The sequence below is a fragment of the Petromyzon marinus genome, chromosome 33 (assembly GCF_048934315.1).
Source record: "Petromyzon marinus isolate PM22_M1 ecotype Great Lakes invasive population chromosome 33, UKy_Petmar_22M1.pri1.0, whole genome shotgun sequence".
Taxonomy (NCBI): domain Eukaryota; kingdom Metazoa; phylum Chordata; class Hyperoartia; order Petromyzontiformes; family Petromyzontidae; genus Petromyzon; species Petromyzon marinus.
The window spans coordinates 8,917,589-8,939,610 of NC_133699.1; the positions used below are offsets into that span (position 1 = coordinate 8,917,589).

Here is a 22,022-nt window from a genome sequence, read left to right on the forward strand (position 1 = left end):
TGATGTGACGTCACATTTCTCAACCCCCCCTTCCCCCCATCGTCACAAATGTCTGACCCCGCCCCCCCTTACCTTGCCGAGGCCTACGCGAAGGATTTTAATAAGTCGACGTTAGCGCTCCCTTCCGTTCACGTGGGAGAGGTGCAGAGTTATAACAGCTGCATGGCCACTGTGTTCCCTTCTCACTGGGCTCACACCCACACTGAACACTGAAGCCACACCGTGGACTTTTTCCCGCAGTGAGTAAAATTGAGTTGGGGGTGTGGGGGAGATAAACGTGGAATAACAACAACAAAAAATGCCCTCTCGTCGACACTCATAGGCGGGCACATGTGGTGTGGTTTAGATGATCCAGGAAAAAATAACACATCCCCATTACTACATTTGGCCGTTTCCGAGAAAAAAAACATATATATGTAAATACAGCCTTATTTCTCCTGGGAGTAAACGGTGAGCTTTATTACATGCTTGTGCAGTCGTTATGTATAATGTCAACATTTTTTGGGGCGTTTGTTTTGCAAGGGAGGTTTGGAATGCGATGACAAGAACGGTGGTTGAAACACTAAAATAATGAAAGTTTTTTTTCTTTCAAACCCAAATACTTCTCTGCGAAATATATACGAAGTCCAAGAATCAACATACCATACGTTTCGCACACATACACGGAACATTCTTCGGTCGTCTGGTTAGCGCCTACGACGTTCGTACTCCGCGGGTAATGACTCGGGAGTTCCCACATCCTGCCTCATCCCTGAAGGCAGGAAACCCCCCAAATCACAAGCCAAGCCCAATGATATGAGGTGATTATGTCACCAAGCCACATCCAGCCACCTCCCAATCGGTGACACAGGTGAGATTATCTTTTTCAGTTAATTTTGTTGATTTGACTCCGTAGGCTATCACGCTTACTGTTATGATTCATCATTAGGTCGTTTTTGGGTCGGATCTTGTGTATAATATCAATTATTTTGATGATAGCCCTCCACCACCCGACTGAGCCATTCAACACATTTTGTCACGTGGGCAAATATGTCAATTGTTTTTTTTTCCTTCAGTAAGCCGGTGGAGGAACGTTGAACAGAAGAAGCAACATTTCTGACAATTTTATTCGACGTTTCGCGCGAGATTACACCCGGCATCATCAGGCGTCAACAAGAGTTCAGCTCTCGCGTGCAATGGGCTTCCCGCACAGCTATGCACGTGAACTTGTTCAACAATTGGCGTCGATTACTGGTGGACTGGTTGTGATTGGCAGGTGAGTTGAATAAGATGAATCTATTGGCCGGAGAAAATCGCCTATCCTTAATTGTATGAAGGTGTAATTACATCTTATAATTAGTTACGAAGTGAATTAAGTAAGCGACGCGGTAACGCGTGAGATCTGGTGATCTAGCTACCTGGCTCCACAGTGCTGAATTACAGGCCACGTGCAGCAGCAGCAGCAGAAGAGCTACAACAACCCACAGAGCCGAGGGCATTGATTCACTGCAAAAAGGAAACTGTATCTCACCAGCAATGTCAGGTTTATTGTGGAGACACAGATGTATGACGGATACTTTTTTGCGGAGTCTGATCTGGGTCGATCTTGGGGTATTCCAGACGTGTAGACTGTAGAGAGCGGTGGCTCTTAACCTGGGGGTGCGAGACGTGGCCAGATTTTATTAGGAGGTAAATCATCGATAAACAAAGCACGGGCACGTACGTACAACTACTTTGTTTCATCAAACCCCTGTGTATTTATTAACATATTTACAGTATGTTTTACGGTTGAGAACCACAGGGGTGCAAGGCTGCAAGTAAAAGGTTAAGAACTACTAAGAATAGACTGTAGTGCACAGCGTGTAGACTATAGATTTATAAACAATGTGGACCGAGCTTCCACTCACGCCAAGCTCTGGCTCATTCCATTTTCTGCCGACCCAAGGTAATATTTACGGCAGTAGGAGCTTTTATAAATTGTTTAAAAAAAAACCCAGTTAATCAAGTCCAGGCTGGCGACTTCTCTCTCTCTCTCGCTGTGGGTGTCACCGACCGTGAATATTTACGCACCCAGTGTTGTGACGCCAGGCGGTGTTGTGACGCCAGGCGGTGCTGTGACGCCAGGCGGTGCTGTGACGCCAGGCGGTGTTGGGACGCCAGGCAGTGCTGTGACGCCAGGCAGTGTTGGGACGCCTGGCAGTGTTGTGACGCCAGGAGGTGCTGTGACGCCAGGCGGTGCTGTGACGCCAGGCGGTGCTGTGACGCCAGGCAGTGTTGTGACGCCAGGCGGTGTTGGGACGCCGGGCAGTGTTGTGACGCCGGGCAGTGTTGGGACGCCAGGCAGTGTTGTGACGCCAGGCAGTGTTGGGACGCCAGGCGGTGTTGTGACGCCAGGCGGTGTTGTGACGCCAGGAGGTGCTGTGACGCCAGGCGGTGTTGGGATGCCAGGCGGTGTTGTGACGCCAGGCGGTGTTGTGACGCCAGGAGGTGCTGTGACGCCAGGCAGTGCTGATCTCACCTACATTGTTTCCTTCTCCACGCAAGCAGTGAACGGTGCTAATCAGCAAGGTTGGCTACGTACGATCCGAAACAAGTTCAACATACATACAAACGTGCAATAGGCGTAGGGAGCGGTAGCGCAATGGTTGGCGTATTTCGACATGAACCCCGGTCACCGGAGCTCGATTCTCGGCCACGGCTAACGTCAGTGGCCCCATTCAGATAGCACCAATCAATCACCCCCCACCCCTCCACCCCATGAATGGCGTTTGAAGATGTGTTATCTCGCAGTGATTATACTTGGTACTGCTGCTGCTGCTGAGTTGGCCAATTGTCCAAAAGCACAAATGACAACAAAACTCAACACATCCGTCAGTAACAAATGGCAATTAAAAAAAATGGCAAACGTTTCGGACAATGGCTCTTCTTTCATAGCGCATCAATGATGAAGGGCCATTCCCCCAGGGTCATTCTTGCAAATGAGACAATCGTTGTCTCGATCTCTCTCTCTCTCAAGTTCCCCGAGCACGAGGCGGACAGAGGAATCGTCCCGACTTGTAGGGATCCGGCCGGGCCACGTGCAGTGACGTCACTGCCGCGTGCTGGAAAGTCATGTGATATCATTCCCCCCCCACCAACCTCTTGTTAATGAACATTTCCACTCCGACTGGACAATCGGTGAGCTCGTGTCCTCTGGGCGTGTAGCTGCGGGAGTCGCGCTCTTTACAACAAGCACGACTTTATGAAGTCTGTCGTTTTGCTTCCTTTTGCGCGTTCGCCGCAAACAAACGCAAAAACAAGTCTCTGGCGTTTACATTTTGATTTTTGTTGAGAGGCCAGCCCCGTCACCTCGGTGCGTTCCACTGTCTTTAAACATACATCGAATCATTAGTTTATTTTTTTTAATCTACAGTATTCGTGTTGTCGCTTCGTGCAAATCGCATCTGATAATCGCCGAGGAGGAACCGCAGACGCGAACAGGAAAGCTGCCAGGTCGCCACTACAAAACAGTTTCCCCTCACTTCTCTATACATTAAGATGTTTGTTTTTTTTCCAGCCAATTGAGTTGTGTTTATTATACACGTGAGAGGAAACCTGCGCACCCGGTGGCAAAACAAAGTCATGCATGCGAGGGGACAACACTCTATCCCGTATAGACGGGACATATGAGTTCACGTTCTGCTGCTGTAGTGCATTCTGTTGTTTGTCCGATCCACCAACCCTTGCTACTGCCTCCAGTGATAGACTGCAGTCCACGTGTATGCACGTGTATGCACGTATGTTGGACTTCTTTCGCACGGTGCGTAGCCAACTGTGCTCATCGGCTGTGCAGCAGAGCCACCAAGTGCAACTGTGGCTCTGTGGCCTAGACGAGAATGGGGTTTTCCAAACTTCCCCAACTCGCGACTCACCCTGAAGTAGCCAAAGCAGGAAAGCACGCCGGTGCTTCTGGACGGGTGCGCCTGAAACCGTGAGGACAGTGCGATACGATCAGCTCACGTGCGGCAGCTGGATCGTGGCATCTTCATGGGTATGCGTCGATGATTCTGATCATCGAGCAGTGGATTGATTGGATGACGGTCGCAGAGTAGCATCACTGAAGGCGCCACACCGACACACAACCCATTGTGATGCTCTTCAAACTCAATAGCCGCGTCCAATCTTGCACAGTTGGTAATTGCGACCCGCAGAGCCCGCGTGAGCTCCGAACTGGCTGGACCAGTTTCTCTACGCGCGCTGTGTTATTCAAAAGCACACTCCCCGCAGGGTCGAGACGAGGGTGGGGGGATGTGTGGGGGGATGTGTGGGGGGAGGGGTGGGGGGGGATGTGTGTGGGGAGGGTGGTTAGCATTCGACAACTTGTTCACTCACACCCAGCCGATGTCAACAACCAAGGAAGAAAAGCCGTGCGCACGCGTGGCCTCTGTGAACGCCGCGTGCATGCAACAGGCGTCGTCAACGAGATGTCCCGAGCAATGTCTACAGGTCACGGGCGTGAGACTGCCACACCTGCCCCCGAGTTTGTGTCTCCGCGTTTTGGGCAACCTTGTGATCAGTTGCACGCGCTATCGTGCAGAGAGGTAACATTGCCCCAAGACGTTGACTGTTATATGCTTTTTTTTCTTTCATTTTAAGGCCACAGTTGTTTCTTGGCGAATGTGTTGAGTTTGTTTGTATTTGCACACCACTACCAACGCAGTACGATCAAATAATCGGTTTATTCTTAAATACATTTTGGAAGTTTTTTTTCCCCCTTCCTAGAGTCAGTCCCTAGCGGCAACACAACTTTGTATGTATGTCGAACCTCCTTCGCATCGTACGTTTGCCGACCGTGCCAATCGGAGGTGCCGCAACTTTACACTAAAGTCGCGTTCGTATTGTTAGGACTGACAGACCGGACACAGCTATTGCATTAACCCCTTTCAGTCCCGAGCTACTGCGTGGGCATCAGTGCTGCCCAAGCAAAATTAACAAAGCGACTTAACACGCGCGCCAACGGCCAACATTGGCTGGAAATTGTCAACAGTAATAACGAAAAAAAATAAGTCCAAAACACGAATAGGCGTAGGATTGTCGGGACCTGGACCGGTTTTTTTTTAAATGAAATCTTGAATTGTCACGCGAGACGAGTCTGTGTAGAACATTTCAGCTCGTTAGGCTTCGTAGATCCGAGGATATTAAACGTCAAAGATTTGAAAGCATATTCACAGACAACAAGACAAGTTCAATAAAAAAAATATTGTAATAAAAAAGGGCTGCCGGTGACAGACAGAGATGGTAGGTGGGGGGGGCACACCAAAGGATTGGCCAAGAAAGTGGAAGAGGAGTGTAGGGGTGGGTAGTGAGAGAGAGAGAGGACCCAGCCACCACACGTTACTTTATTTACTCCGCACACACACACGGCACGAGATCCCCAGCTCGTGGACACTCGGAGAGTGCGCGTGCTGGCGTCCGCCCTCGCTGCAGGCAGGAGGAAGCAGGGAGAGACGGAGCCGTTGAATGGGAAACTCTTCGCACGAGAATTCATCTTCGACGGACAGCAGCAGTTGATTGGCTCAGTCTCTTTGGAGGAGCAGAGTTCAAACACGGGCGAGGTGACCTCCTCGGTGCGCGTGTGGAGAGGTGCGCGATTGGGGTGGAGGGGGGGGGTGATCGTTCCTTCATCCGCCGACTCGAAACGACTCCGTAGAGAGCGAGCGACGGTGGTTAACTCAAGAGTGGTCGTCTTGCAGCAACTGACGTTTTGGGTAACGTATTACACGAGTGTGGCACACATCGGTTTATGAGACGCCCTTATGGGAGTGCGGCTTATAACGCGGTCGGTTTGTGTGGATGGATGTGTGTGGGGGGGGGAGTGGTGCTGCAGTGGGTTGTGTAGTGGTTAGCGCGCTGCGCTACAAATCTGGCGTCCCGAGTTCGAGCCCCTCTCACGACCAACACCAGTGACAATTATCTGAACTAGACCAGAGCCTCCCCTAGGTGGACTCAGTCTCAAATGAGTACCTGGTGCGGTGTGTAAACATCGTCACTAGGGAGACAAAAGCGGCCGGGCGTGGTGCTGGCCACCCACCCCCTCGTGTACCGTTCCGGCCTTCATAGGTGCTCGCTAACAGCACTTGCCCCAACAGTCTGTTACAGGCTATACGGGGGATCTTTGTCTTTATCTTTGGTGCAGTGGTTTACGCCCTGCGGTATGAACCCGGTGACCCGAGTGCGAATCCCGCTCACGGGCGATATCGGTGACGAATATCTGATCCTGTTCTGCCCCTCCCCGAGGTCGACTCAGCCTGAAATGAGTATCGTGGCGCGTGGGTGTATTAAACAGCAGCACTGTGGAGACAAAGGCGGCCGAGCGTGGTTCTGGCCACCCACCTCGTGTGCCGTTCCGGCCTTCACAGGTTATCGCTAGCTACACGGCGTGGTCAATGCTATACAGGGGATCTTTTCGTTTTTTGTGCGGCCAGGTTTGTCTAACTTGATTGGCACCTGGCACATTTCTGCACAATTATAGGGTAAATATATATTTTTTATAATTATGAGTATACATTTATATTTCATATTTGCGCGTTCGAGTACCGTTTGGGCATATATATAATAGTAAAATGCAGTCCTTTGCCAATCCACTGCTGGATGACTTACTCGATCCGCCCACGCCATGCTGGGCCAAGGGGCTCGTTTGACCATACTTCACCACGCTGGTCAGTGCTGGTGTGTGAATGATGGGGGGGGTAACCCCTCCAGGAGCGGTTCAGATTCTCGCTGGACGCCACCGATGTTCGCCGTGGGACTGGATTCGAACACGAGTGGCCCGGATCCATAATGCTCCACTCACCTATCGACGTCAGTATGTACAGTGAGGGAAAAAAGTATTTGATCCCCTGCTGATTTTGTACGTTTGCCTACTGACAATGAAATGATCAGTCTATAATTTTAATGGTAGGTGTATTTGGACAGTGAGAGACAGAATAACAACAACAAAATCCAGAAAAACGCATGTCCAAAATGTTATAAATTGATTTGCATTTTAATGAGGGAAATAAGTATTTGACCCCTCTGCAAAACATGACTTAGTACTTGGTGGCAAAACCCTTGCTGGCAATCACAGAGGTCAGACGTTTCTTGTAGTTGGCCACCAGGTTTGCACGCATCTCAGGAGGGATTTTGTCCCACTCCTCTTTGCAGATCTTTTCCAAGTCAATAAGGTTTCGAGGCTGACGTTTGGCAACTCGAACCTTCAGCTCCCTGCACAGATGTTCTATGGGATTAAGGTCTGGAGACTGGCTAGGCCACTCCAGGACCTTAATGTGTTTCTTCTTGAGCCACTCCTTTGTTGCCTTGGCCGTGTATTTTGGGTCATTGTCATGCTGGAATACCCATCCACGACCCATTTTCAATGCCCTGGCTGAGGGAAGGAGGTTCTCACCCAAGATTTGACGGTACATGGCTCCGTCCATCGTCCCTTTGATGCGGTGAAGTTGTCCTGTCCCCTTAGCAGAAAAAAACACCCCCAAAACATGTTTCCACCTCCATGTTTGACGGTGGGGATGGTGTTCTTGGGGTCATAGGCAGCATTCCTCCTCCTCCAAACACGGCGAGTTTAGTTGATGCCAAAGAGCTCCAATTTGGTCTCATCTGACCACAACACTTTCACCCAGTTGTCCTCTGAATCATTCAGATGTTCATTGGCAAACTTCAGACGGGCATGTTTATGTGCTTTCTTGAGCAGGGGAACCTTGCGGGCGCTGCAGCATTTCAGTCCTTCACGGCGTAGTGTGTTACCAATTGTTTTCTTGGTGACTATGGTCCCAGCTGCCTTGCGATCATTGACAAGATCCTCCCGTGTAGTTCTGGGCTGATTCCTCACCGTTCTCATGATCATTGCAACTCCACGAGGTGAGATCTTGCATGGAGCCCCAGGCCGAGGGAGATTTACAGTTATTTTGTGTTTCTTCCATTTGCGAATAATCGCACTAACTGTTGTCACCTTCTCACCAAGCTGCTTGGCAATGGTCTTGTAGCCCATTCCAGCCTTGTGTAGGCCTACAATCTTGTCCCTGACATCCTTGGAGAGCTCTTTGGTCTTGGCCATGGTGGAGAGTTTGGAATCTGATTGATTGCTTCTGTAGACAGGTGCCTTGTATACAGGTAACAAGCTGAGATTAGGAGCACTCCCTTTAAGAGTGTGCTCCTAATCTCAGCTCGTTACCTGTATAAAAGACACCTAGGAACCAGAAATCTTTCTGATTGAGAGGGGGTCAAATACTTATTTCCCTCATTAAAATGCAAATCAATATATAACATTTTTGACATGCGTTTTTCTGGATTTTCTTGTTGTTATTCTGTCTCTCACTGTTCAAATAAACCTACCATTAAAATTATAGACTGATCATTTCTTTGTCAGTGGGCAAACGTACAAAATCAGCAGGGGATCAAATACTTTTTTTCCCTCACTGTACATACTCGACTAGTTAATTGGTTGTGCCAAATTTCAGCTGTTTATTTTACCCCTGCAGAATAGCGTTAGAATTTAACACAACTCGACACGTTCCCCAATAGCACCGTGGCCTTAAAAAAGAAAGCATATTCTGGGCGACGTTTCGGCCAATGACCCTCCCACATAGCTCACAACTAATTGGGTACAAGTTTGGGTCATGCATATTGGCTGAAAGGTAGTTGCGTGGGACGGAGGTTTCCGTCATGGGAATTTGGAATGACCACCAGTGTGTCATCCCTGCCCCACCCCCACAGCGCGTTGAACGGGGACACCCTGTGCTTTGTTTGCACAGACGCTGAAGACGCTCTCCTGTACGTACACACACACTGTCCATTTACATATGAGACGCCTATCGCCAAATCACGCTCAGTGCGCGCCAGAATTCGTCACAAGTGCGAGGCTAAGCAGGCGCTGAGCCTGGATAGCTCTTTGGAAGGGTGATCACCACGCACAACTTGCCACGCAGGTGTGACGCTAGCCTATGCTCCCGTGTCTGGGTAGCAAACGGGCAGTGCGGTGACATCCATTTAGTGTACCGTCCCTTTGCGCTACGCAAATCTTGGCGGAACCTCGCGCTGGTCAGCATGGGCAAGAATGGTCAAATATCGCTCAGGGTCCGCACAGGCAGGCGTGACTCTGTAGGCCCTGATCCAGCAGTGGAACGGATCTCTAGTGTGCGCCAGTATACTTCCCACCTTGTACAGTATATATACAGGTTACCACGAAACCAGGTTTTATCTCGTACGAAGAGGAAGACAACACGGCCATATTCACCTCTGTCTTTGGCACGCGGTGTCGTCCGTCCGCTGGAGAGATATCTGTCGGGGGGGGGGGGGGGGATTTTGGCGCAAAGGTATTCAGCGAATGGCAAGAATCCGATGGGAGTAAAAAAAACAGGGCACACAAAACACATGACTTGGCTCGCCCAACGCCTGACCTGGGCCAAACCGTAAAAGCGATTGTAAATATGGTGGATTTACTCTCAAGCACACCGGTGAGCTGAACTCTTAACGAATTGGCTATGTTTTAAGTGACTAACTTTACTCATTGGCTGTGTCGGGTGGTGGCGGGTTTAACGACACATTTATATTCACGTGATCTAACCCCCCCAAAAAAACTGTATTCTGGATTAAAACCGTACCCTGCTTGAACATCAAACCAGCGTTTGGGGTGCACAAATTGAACGTGGTCGTGTTCGTTGAATTAGCCACGAAAACGTTCGTCAACGAGCTGTTTTCGTTTCCTTCAATTCACGAGTTCCACGGTGACCACGGGTTGGATGTCGATCGCCAAACGTGGCGGATGTCTACGACTACACCCAACCAAAAGTTTCGAGAGTAAAGCGTCTGAAATTAAGAGGGCAGACCGATGTCATTCGGCAAGGTTATTTGGAGGAGCCCGGGAAATGGAGAACAACAACAACAACGACCCGGCTGGGAACGCGTCAAAAGCAGCCGACTGGAGCGGCCTCTGCCCGAGGACACTGGCGGCTTGAGTCATCCCGAAGGGGAGAAACCCCGATGATCGGATCTGTCACGGGAATAGTGTCAGCGGGAGGGGCAGTCGTCGTGATATCCTGCAGGCTGTCGTTGTTATTAGACTAAGGCTATGACTAATATGTAACGTTACGAACATTAACTAAGCTAACACTGCGCGACGTGGCTGTTAATTGTACTTAGAACGTGCGCATTTCCAAGAAATGCCACTTTGCTATCCTATCGCTTGCGTGCAGGATTATCTGCGTTTGTCCAGACAACCGCACACAAGTGTGTTTGTCTCGAAGGCGCTGCGCGGGCGGTGTGTGCGCCGAGCCAACAATAGGTGCGGTCCCTCCCTCCTCCTCGAGGCCAGAAAGAAATACGGTCAAGAATGTGGCTCCCTTTAAAGCTAGTGTCCTGAATGAATGCAATTTCCCGAAAGCGTCAGAGTTGTTTTTTTAGTTGATTGCGTTTGGACACGGCTCGGTAACACCGCAGCAGCACCGACTAATTTAGCTGTGAAATCGACGACTCTTAAGATTGCTGGGATACTGACCAAAACACCCGGAACTCGCCCGATCTCATCACATCTCGGAAACTCGGCAAAGCATTGAGCCTGCCTGGTGCATGGATGGGTGACCACCACGCATAAGTAAATCAATACACGGGTGTTTTAGGCGGCAACTGCCGTTTCTGCTGTCTGCTGCGCTGCTGCTGCTACGTTATCGGGCAGAGGACAGTGCAGCTCAATGCATCCTCTAACTCTACTTCCACGGTTCCAACGTCTCTGGCTGACTGGCTCCGTCCGGGACTGTCGGTCGTGGCTGCGTGCCGTCCCAATGCTCTCTCGGAGCCGGGAGCACCTCCGACCTCCGACGCCGCAGCGGTCCACCGGGGGGTCATGTCGCTGTCTTTGGCACACGATGTCCGGTGGTCCCGCTTCCACCGGATGGGAGCCATCTTCGAGAAAGCGAATTAGGGCTGCTCATTTCGATTGCGGAAGATGCGACTCATTCGGCGCTGCTCAGCCCGTGGAGCGAAACGTCGGACACGGATTCGAACCCCAGGAGCTCGGTGTTCCCGGCTCGGCGCTCTGACCTCGAGAGCCACCCGACCACCCAAAGGTTGTTGGTTTACGTGGCTACAGAGAATCAGAATATTTATTTATACTGAGAGGAATCCGATGAGCTATAAAGCTCTTTTTAACAGACGTCCAGTCGGGGCGTGTAACAGTACACAAACACGATAGGAGTGCAAAGTACAAGCAGGGTTAACAAATCGCCCAAACACATACAAATAAAACTAAACCATCCCCATCCTAACCAGACAAAGCCCACTGAGGTATTAATTTATTTTTCAAAAGCGAGCTGGCCACAAATGATAGCTCAACAAAGTGGCTCATCATTTGGACATTTATAGCAGCAAAATAATCTGATAAATCTAAAACGTATATTGCCCCAAGCTTGCATTTGGTGTTGACTAGTAGGCCGGAATTTTACAGTAGATCATCGATTGTCTATTTGGCGGCTTTGGGGATGAAGGGGGTGCTGGATTTTCAAAAACGCCGGATAATCACCACATCATGATTCTTTTTAGCACATTCTAGCACATTAGGTGTTACATTTTTCAGTGTTTTAAATTCGTTGACAATGTTAAATTGGCATGAATAAGCATACAAATAGACACAAATAAATATCCTACTGTGAAACGTTGACGTATTTACTGTAGCGTACTTACCACTCCAATCTCGAAAACTCTGCATGGGGTGATGTGCGTCGTGCCACGACGCACATTGTTTCAGCACAACCACGTGTTTCACGATCACCGGGCTGATGCCGAATCACGTGGACTTTTTTCTTTCCGGATCGCACCGCATTTATCCCGTTTTTATTCCTGTAGTTATCAGTCATGACAAATGTATTTGAGTGCAGTATTTGCGTTGTTTAAGTTGTTTTATGTAGTGTATCACGTACCGTATATAATATTTTACACTCAAATCAAGCGTAGCTACTTTTTTTTAGTCACGCGCGCGGTGCCGATGGCCGGACTGGTGACAGCTTCAGGAGCGGTTTCGCCGGATCGGCCCGGGACCGCCGGATAATGTTGGAAGCCGGATAATCGCACGGCGGATAATCGATGATCAACTGCATATACTTTGTTGAGATTCATTTATTGATCGCCACTTGTTTAACTTTTCTCTATTTCGCGCTCCTGTCGGTTTTTTTTGCAATAGTTTGTTGTTGTTACTTGCTGACCCACCCCGACTGGACATCATCTACGATAAAGAGCGTCCTAGCTCATCAGATTCCTCCCCGCAGTCTAAATAAATAATTATGCTTCCGTTATTACCAACGCGACTCTCTGGCCACCTCAGTTCTCCCCATTGTGCGAGCCGCCTGCTCCAAATCCACGCGGGACTCGACGGTACGAGCAGCCCTGCTTCGTGCGGTCAAACAATCCACCACGACCGACCGCGATCAGGAGGAGGCCTTCATCCAGCGGCGGATTGACGAGGATTAATATCTCACCCAAGAGCGGTTTCGACTTATACCGTGCCTTAGCCGCCCAGGCCCCCGTGATCCCCTGCACCCATAACTAGGGTTCAGCCGGATTTGTGCAGGTCAGGGACCCGGCGCAACCACAACATCCAACATACCCGCAATCGCTACGGCTGTGGCTGCGAGCCAGACGCCACCTACTCCGGTCGATCAGCGACACAGAATGTTCGGTGAGAATTTAAGCAACGATCGTCACCATGAGGGCCCCCCATTGCCTTTGGGTGCTTTCCATTCCGATTTGGCAAGCGATGCTAGATTGCCGAGATAGGTCCCTTCACTTTATAAGAAGAAAACCGAAGGCTGCCATGGTGGCTGTTGCTGTTGATAGTGGTGGCGGTGGAGCGTCTATCCCCGGCTCCGATACGACGCGACCGATCCTCGTGCGTACGCGACAGATCATCCTGAGGACGCGACCGATCCTCGTGCGTACGCGACGCGACCGATCATCATGCGTACGCGACAGATCATCCTGAGGACGCGACCGATCCTCGTGCGTACGCGACGCGACCGATCATAACCGGTCATGGTGGCTCACGGCAGGAGAGCGAGTGGCTAACTGGTGGGTCGACTCAGCCCATCATCGCTCCATCGTGGGGGGGGGGGGGAGATAAGATGTGTACCAGCCTCGGGGGGCCGTAAACACGAGACGAGCACTGACCTCGAAAGTCTCATCGGGGCGGGAGATCGCTTTGACCTTTTGAGACCGCCGCTCCCCCCCCACCTTCGCAGGCAGCTGCGGCCTCCTTCACGATGGCCACCTGCAAGGAAGTGAGCTGCGTCATCCCGCCCGACTTCGGCACGGTGATGTTCCCCGTCATCTACTCCATCGTCTTCATCGTCGGCATCATGGGCAACGTTGTGGCCGCCCTCCTGGTGCGCCTCTACGTCAAGCAGAAGAACGTGCTGGGCGTCTACCTCCTCAACCTGTGCATCTCCGACGTGCTCTACCTCGCGACGCTGCCCGTGTGGATCGCGTACACCTCCAACGAGGAGTCGTGGACGTACGGCGAGGGGGCCTGCAAGGCGGTGGGGTTCTTCTTCTACACCAACAACTACAGCACCATCATCTTCCTGTCGTGCATCGCCCTCGACCGATTCCTCGCCGTCGTCCACCCGCTGCGCTCGCTCGGGCTGCGGCGGATGCGCACCGCGTGGGGCGCCTGCGCCGTCGTCTGGGTCCTCATGCTCGTCACCAACTTGCCCCTGCTGTTGCACCCTCAGCTCTTCAAGGACAGCCACAGCCGCTCGCTCTGCTACGAGCGTTACCCGATGGAGCACTGGGTAGCGCAGCTCTCCTACTTCCGTGTGTTCGTCGCCTTCCTGCTGCCCTTCATCATCACCGTCATCTGCTACGGCTACATCATCCGCACGGTGCACCGCTGCGCCTCCGTCGAGCGCCGGCGCAAGCGCAAGATCATCTGCCTCGTTGTCGTCATCATCACCATCTTCGTGGTCTCCTTCCTGCCGTACCACGTGCTGCTGCTGGTGCGTGCCATCGCCAGCGATGTGACGGAGGGCTGCAGCTGCGATTTCGAGATCAAGGTGCGCAAGGCGTATCGCGTCGCCTTCGCGCTCACCTGCCTAAACAGCGCGCTCGACCCCTTCCTCAACATCTTCGTGTCGGAGAACTTCCGCGAGGACCTGCGCAAGGCCATGGCCCCGCTGCGGGCCTGCCTGCGCGCCGCCACCCGCGGCAGGTGGCCGCAGGAGCCCCTGCGGCGACAGTCGGCCACCACGGGTACTGGCACCGTGCGCAACTCGAGGGTTCCGCTGTTCAAGACGTCCCTGAACCAGGGCTCCGCCACCACGACGGTGCTGTAGCGTCGGCGCCGTAGCGGCGGTGCAGTGGTAGCGGCCAGGCAGGTTGCGCGGACGTTGCGCGAACGTCGACGGGTAACGTCACGATCGTTACCGCTTCCAAAGCGCACGGCGGCTAGGTGCGGGAAGCCATCGGCAGGTTGCCGCACGGGCCGATCGCAAACAGTATGGCACGCAACGCCGACTAGTTAATCAGTGCCAACACGAAATATAAAACTAGTTGTTTTTTTTTACAAAGCAGGAGAGAACACCACTACCACGTGACCACATGACCCCCCCCCCACAAACAAATTGTTTTTGTGCAGTGGTGAATGGGGGGGGGAGGAGGAGGCCGGGAGTGACAAGCCATGTGCTCGTGTCCTCCTTCGATATTCTTCCTTCACGCGTGACAAACCCCCCCCTCCCACCACCACAATAAATTTGAATTCATCCCCGCGCACCGCTGCTTCTCTGCGAGCGTTCCGAATCGTCGGATCTCGCGCCGCGTGACGCCGATAATCACGATCCGGATGAACGTGTGGAGAGATTAATCTTTTTTAATGATGTTATCTCCGTGCACCGCTTACGGAGAGGCGTCAACATCTTACAACGTTCGCGATAAAACTCTCTCATCCTGGGCCGATGTGAACCACTTTGCTCGCGTTCTTACTGTGTTCAGCATTTTGTACATATATCTTTTTATTCTTTAACTTGTCCATTGAGCTAATCATATTACTAAGTTCTTGACCAAAACTGAGAGTTAGCCCATCAAGGGCTGGAGCGAGTATCGGCACCGCCTAAAGTAGCTCATCCACCGTTCATAAGCACCCGTATATATATTTTTTTGTTTGTAAATGAAAGAGCGCATCACCTAATAGCTACGCCCTTTATAAGTGGTTGTCACGGACTTCACTGCGTATTGGTCCCCACGTGAAAGGAAATTGGAAGGAGCGATGTCATTGCGATATATGATAATAGGTTTTTCTCCTTTTTTCCGGCAACAAAACAGTTGTGTTAAGATGTTAAAACACCAAACTGAAATCTTTCACGATGAATCATGTCTGCATTAACCGCAATGCTTGTGGTCAGAATGCAAACAACAACAACAACAAAATACTCTGATGATATATGCATTGTCCTTGCATATATTATCAGAGTATGTTTTTTGTTTGTTTGCATAATTGTCGCCCGTTGGGGAAGACGAAGGCGGTCCCTGCAGGTCCGTCGGCACGTGACTTGCGTACGAATCCCACCTGGGGCGATCGTCACTCTCGTCGCTGCGGCCAGGGGCGGAGCCAGGATTTCAGACCGGGGTGACATTCAACAATTTTTTTAATTTCAAGAATGATTTAGAGAGAGTCAGGCTGTTGAACTAGACGCCATCGGTTGGCGACACACTCTGACAATGCAGTTGCACGGAGTCCGCCAGACCGAGTGTCGTACACTTACACACGCAGAATGTCACCCCCACTGTCACCCCCCACCCACCACCCCTGGCTCCGCCCCTGGCTGCGGCCCTGCAGGAGGAGCCCCTCCCTCCGTCGAGTGAGGGGCTCCTTCTGCCGACAGTGCCGCGAGAAAGGCGATTGCAGGGCTGCTGCACCCTGGCCAAGAGAGATTCTCCCACGAGGGTGTTTTTTCAGACAACCTCGGAAGCTCTAGGTTTGCATGATATATAAGTTAGTGACGTGAATTGAGCTGAAAACATTGCAATTACATCTCCGGCGTGTTCAACATTTATACATCTTGTTTACAAAATAAATTGTAAGATTTCCACAAAATACCAAAAGACAATTGTAAAAATTAATTTTGACTTGACCTACGGAAGTCCTGTGTGTAAAACTGTGGCGACTACTGTTGGCGGTTCTCAGAACAACGCACCCAACAAAGATCGATCAGCAACACGCTTCCCGTGGCTTTGATACCGACCCTGACGCCTGCTGTATATTTGGAGTTTGCGTGTCTCTCTCCCCGTGGTCGCGTGGATATTTTTCCGGGCCCTCCGGTTTTGCCCTCCACATTTGGAATCAACATCGTGCGTTTAAGAGTATTTGGCTGCTATGAATTTCCACGCGATGATAAGCCACTTCCTTCGAGGTATCATTTGTAACAGCCAGGCCGCCTCTGAAAAAGAGTTATATAGGAGCTCAGTGGGCGTTACTACCTGGTAAAATGAAAAAAAACGGTTTAATAGTTGATTTCAAAGTGACTCCACCAGTCCGAATTCCAGGGGCCTCTATGGGGAATTCCACAGCCAGAGCGTTGGTCTCGCAGCGCCGCCACCAACACCGTTATGATGCCCGCGGGGTTTTTTTTAAGTTTTTTTGTTTTGTGGTCAGGGCCAGAAGCCACTTACCGCGTAGCCGGAAACCTCTCAGCCCCCCCCCCACCCCTGCCCTGCGCTGGTGGCCAGGTGGTCAGACAACGCGGGAGAGTAGCAACACGCTGCTGCAAGGTTACAAGGCGTCGCGCGCTCTTCACGGAACCGCAGAACTTAAATGGAGATAGAGGGGGGCAAAACACGTGGGGGGCTGGTGGGGGGGTGCTTATTGGGTCCACCGCTGTGGGTTGTTTTATGCAATCGTTGTTGCTGCGACTGTGCACCGCGTGCCTCCGCCACGCACTGCGTGCTGCTGTGCCGCACGTCCTGTTGTAAATTGTGAACTGAATCTCGCTCGAGGCGTTTCGTTTTGCGCGTTTCCTGGGCTTGGGCGCGCGAGAGTACGAACGGACGCGGCGACCCGAGATCGATTCCACGCGCACGGCCAGCGTCGGGGACGAACATCTGAGCCGGTCCCGGGCCTCCCCTAGGTCGACTCGGCCTCAAATGAGCACCTGGCGCGGTGGTGTGTAAACATCGCCACTCGGCAGACAAAGGCGATCGGACGTGGGGCTGGCCATCCACCCTCTCCTTGTGCCGTCTCAACCTTGATAGACGCCGCTCGCCAACAGCCCTTGCCCCAGAACTCTGTCGAGGCTATACGGGACTAAGTGGGGGTGGTGGGGGGGGTTCTGTCTCTGTACGTGCGTGCGATTGTCACCCTTTTACAGCGATAGTCGGAACAAATGCGCGCGCTACGTAGCAGCAGCACTGTTGCCAACTGACCCCCACCTCTTATTAGCGACTCGCACGGGGTGAGGGCAGCCGTGTACGCACGGAGGCGTAAGCAGCGATTCTAGGTATGCGGTACGGGATTTCCCTGTGTTTACTGGAGCTGCCGCCACCGTGAGGGTGGGCGGAATGGGTTTGCAGCTCCTCTCTGTGGACGCGACTCGAGATCCAGAGAGGTCGCCAATTCGATTTCATCTTCCGGCGCGGTGGTCGAAAGCAAGGGGCCGTCCATAAATGACGTCACGCACCTAGGGGGGGGGGGTCAGACATTTGTGACGATGTGTGACGAGGGGGGGGGGGTTGAGAAATTTGACGTCACATCAAAATGCGCAACTTTAAATAAATACTTAATGAAATAGACTTTTTTAATAAATGTTTTCTCCTACAACATCAGAGTGCAGCGCCACATTAAATACTACAACCTTGTCAGTGCCTAGCTTTATACTACAACCTTGTCAGTGCCTAGCTTTATACTACAACCTTGTCAGTGCCTAGCTCTATACTACAACCTTCTCAGTTTCTAGCTTTATACTACAGCCTTGTCAGTGTCTAGCTGTATACTACAGCCTTGTCAGTGTCTAGCTTTATACTACAGCCTTGTCAGTGCCTAGCTCTATACTACAACATTGTCAGTGTCTAGCTCTATACTACAACATTGTCAGTGTCTAGCTCTATACTACAACATTGTCAGTGTCTAGCTCTATACTACAACATTGTCAGTGTCTAGCTCTATACTACAACCTTGTCAGTGCCTAGCTTTATACTACAACCTTGTCAGTGTCTAGCTTTATACTACAACCTTGTCAGTGTCTAGCTCTATACTACAACCTTGTCAGTGCCTAGCGTTATGCTACAAACTTGTCAGTGTCTAGCTTTATACTACAACCTTGTCAGTGTCTAGCTTTATACAACAACATCGTCAGTGCCTAGCTCTATACTACAACCTTGTCAGTGCCTAGCTCTATACTACAGCCTTGTCAGTGTCTAGCTTTATACTACAGCCTTGTCAGTGCCTAGCTCTATACTACAACCTTGTCAGTTTCTAGCTTTATACTACAGCCTTGTCAGTGTCTAGCTCTATACTTCAACCTTGTCAGTTTCTAGCTTTATACTACAACCTTGTCAGTGCCTAGCTTTATACTACAGCCTTGTCAGTGTCTAGCTTTAGACTACAACCTTGTCAGTGTCTAGCTTTATACTACAGCCTTGTCAGTGTCTAGCTCTATACTACAACCTTGTCAGTGTCTAGCTCTATACTACAACATTGTCAGTGTCTAGCTCTATACTACAACCTTGTCAGTGCCTAGCGTTATGCTACAACCTTGTCAGTGTCTAGCTTTATACTACAACCTTGTCAGTGTCTAGCTTTATACTACAACCTTGTCAGTGTCTAGCTTTATACTACAACCTTGTCAGTGTCTAGCTCTATACTACAACCTTGTCAGTGCCTAGCTTTATACTACAACCTTGTCAGTGTCTAGCTTTATACTACAACCTTGTCAGTGTCTAGCTCTATACTACAACCTTGTCAGTGTCTAGCTTTATACTACAACATTGTCAGTGTCTAGCTCTATACTACAACCTTGTCAGTGTCTAGCTCTATACTACAACCTTGTCAGTGTCTAGCTTTATACTACAACCTTGTCAGTGTCTAGCTTTATACTACAACCTTGTCAGTGTCTAGCTCTATACTACAACCTTGTCAGTGTCTAGCTCTATACTACAACATCGTCAGTGCCTAGCTCTATACTACAACCTTGTCAGTGCCTAGCTCTATACTACAGCCTTGTCAGTGTCTAGCTTTATACTACAACCTTGTCAGTGCCTGGTTTATACTACAACCTTGTCAGTGTCTAGCTCTATACTACAACCTTGTCAGTGTCTAGCTTTATACTACAACATCGTCAGTGTCTAGCTCTATACTACAACCTTGTCAGTGTCTAGCTTTATACTACAACCTTGTCAGTGTCTAGTTTTATACTACAACCTTGTTGGTGCCTAGCTTTATACTACAGCCTTGTCAGTGTCTAGCTCTATACTACAACCTTGTCAGTGTCTAGCTTTATACTACAACCTTGTCAGTGCCTAGCTTTATACTACAACCTTGTCAGTGTCTAGCTTTATACTACAGCCTTGTCAGTGCCTAGCTCTATACTACAACCTTGTCAGTGTCTAGCTCTATACTACAACCTTGTCAGTGTCTAGCTTTATACTACAACCTTGTCAGTGTCTAGCTTTATACTACAACCTTGTCAGTGTCTAGCTCTATACTACAACCTTGTCAGTGTCTAGCTCTATACTACAACCTTGTCAGTGTCTAGCTTTATACTACAACCTTGTCAGTGTCTAGCTCTATACTACAACCTTGTCAGTGTCTAGCTTTATACTACAACCTTGTCAGTGTCTAGCTTTATACTACAACCTTGTCAGTGTCTAGCTCTATACTACAAACTTGTTGGTGCCTAGCTCTATACTACAACCTTGTCAGTGTCTAGCTTTATACTACAACCTTGTCAGTGTCTAGCTCTATACTACAACCTTGTCAGTGTCTAGCTTTATACTACAACCTTGTCAGTGTCTAGCTTTATACTACAACCTTGTCAGTGTCTAGCTTTATACTACAACCTTGTCAGTGTCTAGCTCTATACTACAACCTCGTCAGTGCCTAGCTTTATACTACAACCTTGTCAGTGTCTAGCTCTATACTACAGCCTTGTCAGTGTCTAGCTTTATACTACAACCTTGTCAGTGTCTAGCTCTATACTACAACCTTGTCAGTGTCTAGCTCTATACTACAACCTTGTCATTGTCTAGCTCTATACTACAACCTTGTCAGTGTCTAGCTTTATACTACAACCTCGTCAGTGTCTAGCTTTTTACTACAACCTTGTCAGTGTCTAGCTTTATACTACAGCCTTGTCAGTGTCTAGCTCTATACTACAACCTTGTCAGTGTCTAGCTCTATACTACAACCTTGTCAGTGTCTAGCTCTATACTACAACCTTGTCAGTGTCTAGCTTTATACTACAGCCTTGTCAGTGTCTAGCTCTATACTACAACCTTGTCAGTGTCTAGCTCTATACTACAACCTTGTCAGTGTCTAGCTCTATACTACAACCTTGTCAGTGTCTAGCTCTATACTACAGCCTTGTCAGTGTCTAGCTTTATACTACAACCTTGTCAGTGTCTAGCTTTATACTACAGCCTTGTCAGTGTCTAGCTTTATACTACAACCTTGTCAGTGTCTAGCTCTATACTACAACCTTGTCAGTGTCTAGCTCTATACTACAACATTGTCAGTGTCTAGCTTTATACTACAACCTTGTCAGTGTCTAGCTTTATACTACAACCTTGTCAGTGCCTAGCTTTATACTACAACCTTGTCAGTGCCTAGCTTTATACTACAGCCTTGTCAGTGTCTAGCTTTATACTACAGCCTTGTCAGTGTCTAGCTCTATACTACAACCTTGTCAGTGTCTAGCTCTATACTACAACCTTGTCAGTGTCTAGCTTTATACTACAACCTTGTCAGTGTCTAGCTTTATACTACAACCTTGTCAGTGTCTAGCTCTATACTACAACCTTGTCAGTGTCTAGCTCTATACTACAACCTTGTCATTGTCTAGCTCTATACTACAACCTTGTCAGTGTCTAGCTCTATACTACAACCTTGTCAGTGTCTAGCTTTGGTTTACGCCCTGCGGTATGAACCCGGTGACCCGAGTGCGAATCCCGCTCACGGGCGATATCGGTGACGAATATCTGATCCTGTTCTGCCCCTCCCCGAGGTCGACTCAGCCTGAAATGAGTATCGTGGCGCGTGGGTGTATTAAACAGCAGCACTGTGGAGACAAAGGCGGCCGAGCGTGGTTCTGGCCACCCACCTCGTGTGCCGTTCCGGCCTTCACAGGTTATCGCTAGCTACACGGCGTGGTCAATGCTATACAGGGGATCTTTTCGTTTTTTGTGCGGCCAGGTTTGTCTAACTTGATTGGCACCTGGCACATTTCTGCACAATTATAGGGTAAATATATATTTTTTATAATTATGAGTATACATTTATATTTCATATTTGCGCGTTCGAGTACCGTTTGGGCATATATATAATAGTAAAATGCAGTCCTTTGCCAATCCACTGCTGGATGACTTACTCGATCCGCCCACGCCATGCTGGGCCAAGGGGCTCGTTTGACCATACTTCACCACGCTGGTCAGTGCTGGTGTGTGAATGATGGGGGGGGTAACCCCTCCAGGAGCGGTTCAGATTCTCGCTGGACGCCACCGATGTTCGCCGTGGGACTGGATTCGAACACGAGTGGCCCGGATCCATAATGCTCCACTCACCTATCGACGTCAGTATGTACAGTGAGGGAAAAAAGTATTTGATCCCCTGCTGATTTTGTACGTTTGCCTACTGACAATGAAATGATCAGTCTATAATTTTAATGGTAGGTGTATTTGGACAGTGAGAGACAGAATAACAACAACAAAATCCAGAAAAACGCATGTCCAAAATGTTATAAATTGATTTGCATTTTAATGAGGGAAATAAGTATTTGACCCCTCTGCAAAACATGACTTAGTACTTGGTGGCAAAACCCTTG

General features: G+C 49.8%; 1 protein-coding gene and 1 long non-coding RNA gene across 3 annotated transcripts; one reads left to right on the top strand and one right to left on the bottom strand.

Moving 5' to 3' along the window:
• Window positions 1-95: 95 nt before the first annotated feature.
• Window positions 96-4,199, bottom strand: LOC116948391 (uncharacterized). Its single transcript, XR_004403798.2, has 3 exons — window positions 3,891-4,199; window positions 2,050-2,509; window positions 96-1,632 (listed from the first exon to the last, which is right to left on the bottom strand). It is a non-coding gene; the product is annotated as an uncharacterized LOC116948391 (long non-coding RNA).
• Window positions 4,200-5,353: 1,154 nt separating this feature from the next.
• On the top strand, window positions 5,354-22,021 carry LOC116948390 (G-protein coupled receptor 4-like). 2 transcript variants are annotated; one of them, XM_032965013.2, is made up of 3 exons: window positions 5,354-5,726; window positions 8,728-8,784; window positions 13,239-22,021. In XM_032965013.2, the coding sequence occupies exon 3, from the start codon at window positions 13,260-13,262 to the stop codon at window positions 14,328-14,330; it is 1,071 nt and encodes a 356-aa protein (XP_032820904.1). In that variant the 5' UTR covers window positions 5,354-5,726; window positions 8,728-8,784; window positions 13,239-13,259; the 3' UTR covers window positions 14,331-22,021. The 2 variants fall into 2 exon arrangements, with proteins under 2 accessions (XP_032820904.1, XP_032820903.1); XM_032965012.2 differs by lacking the exon at window positions 8,728-8,784.
• Window position 22,022: the final 1 nt, after the last annotated feature.

Bases quoted from the DNA above. Each gene is read 5' to 3' on its own strand.
- LOC116948390 (XM_032965013.2), top strand. From the start codon at position 13,260: ATGGCCACCTGCAAGGAAGTGAGCTGCGTCATCCCGCCCGACTTCGGC.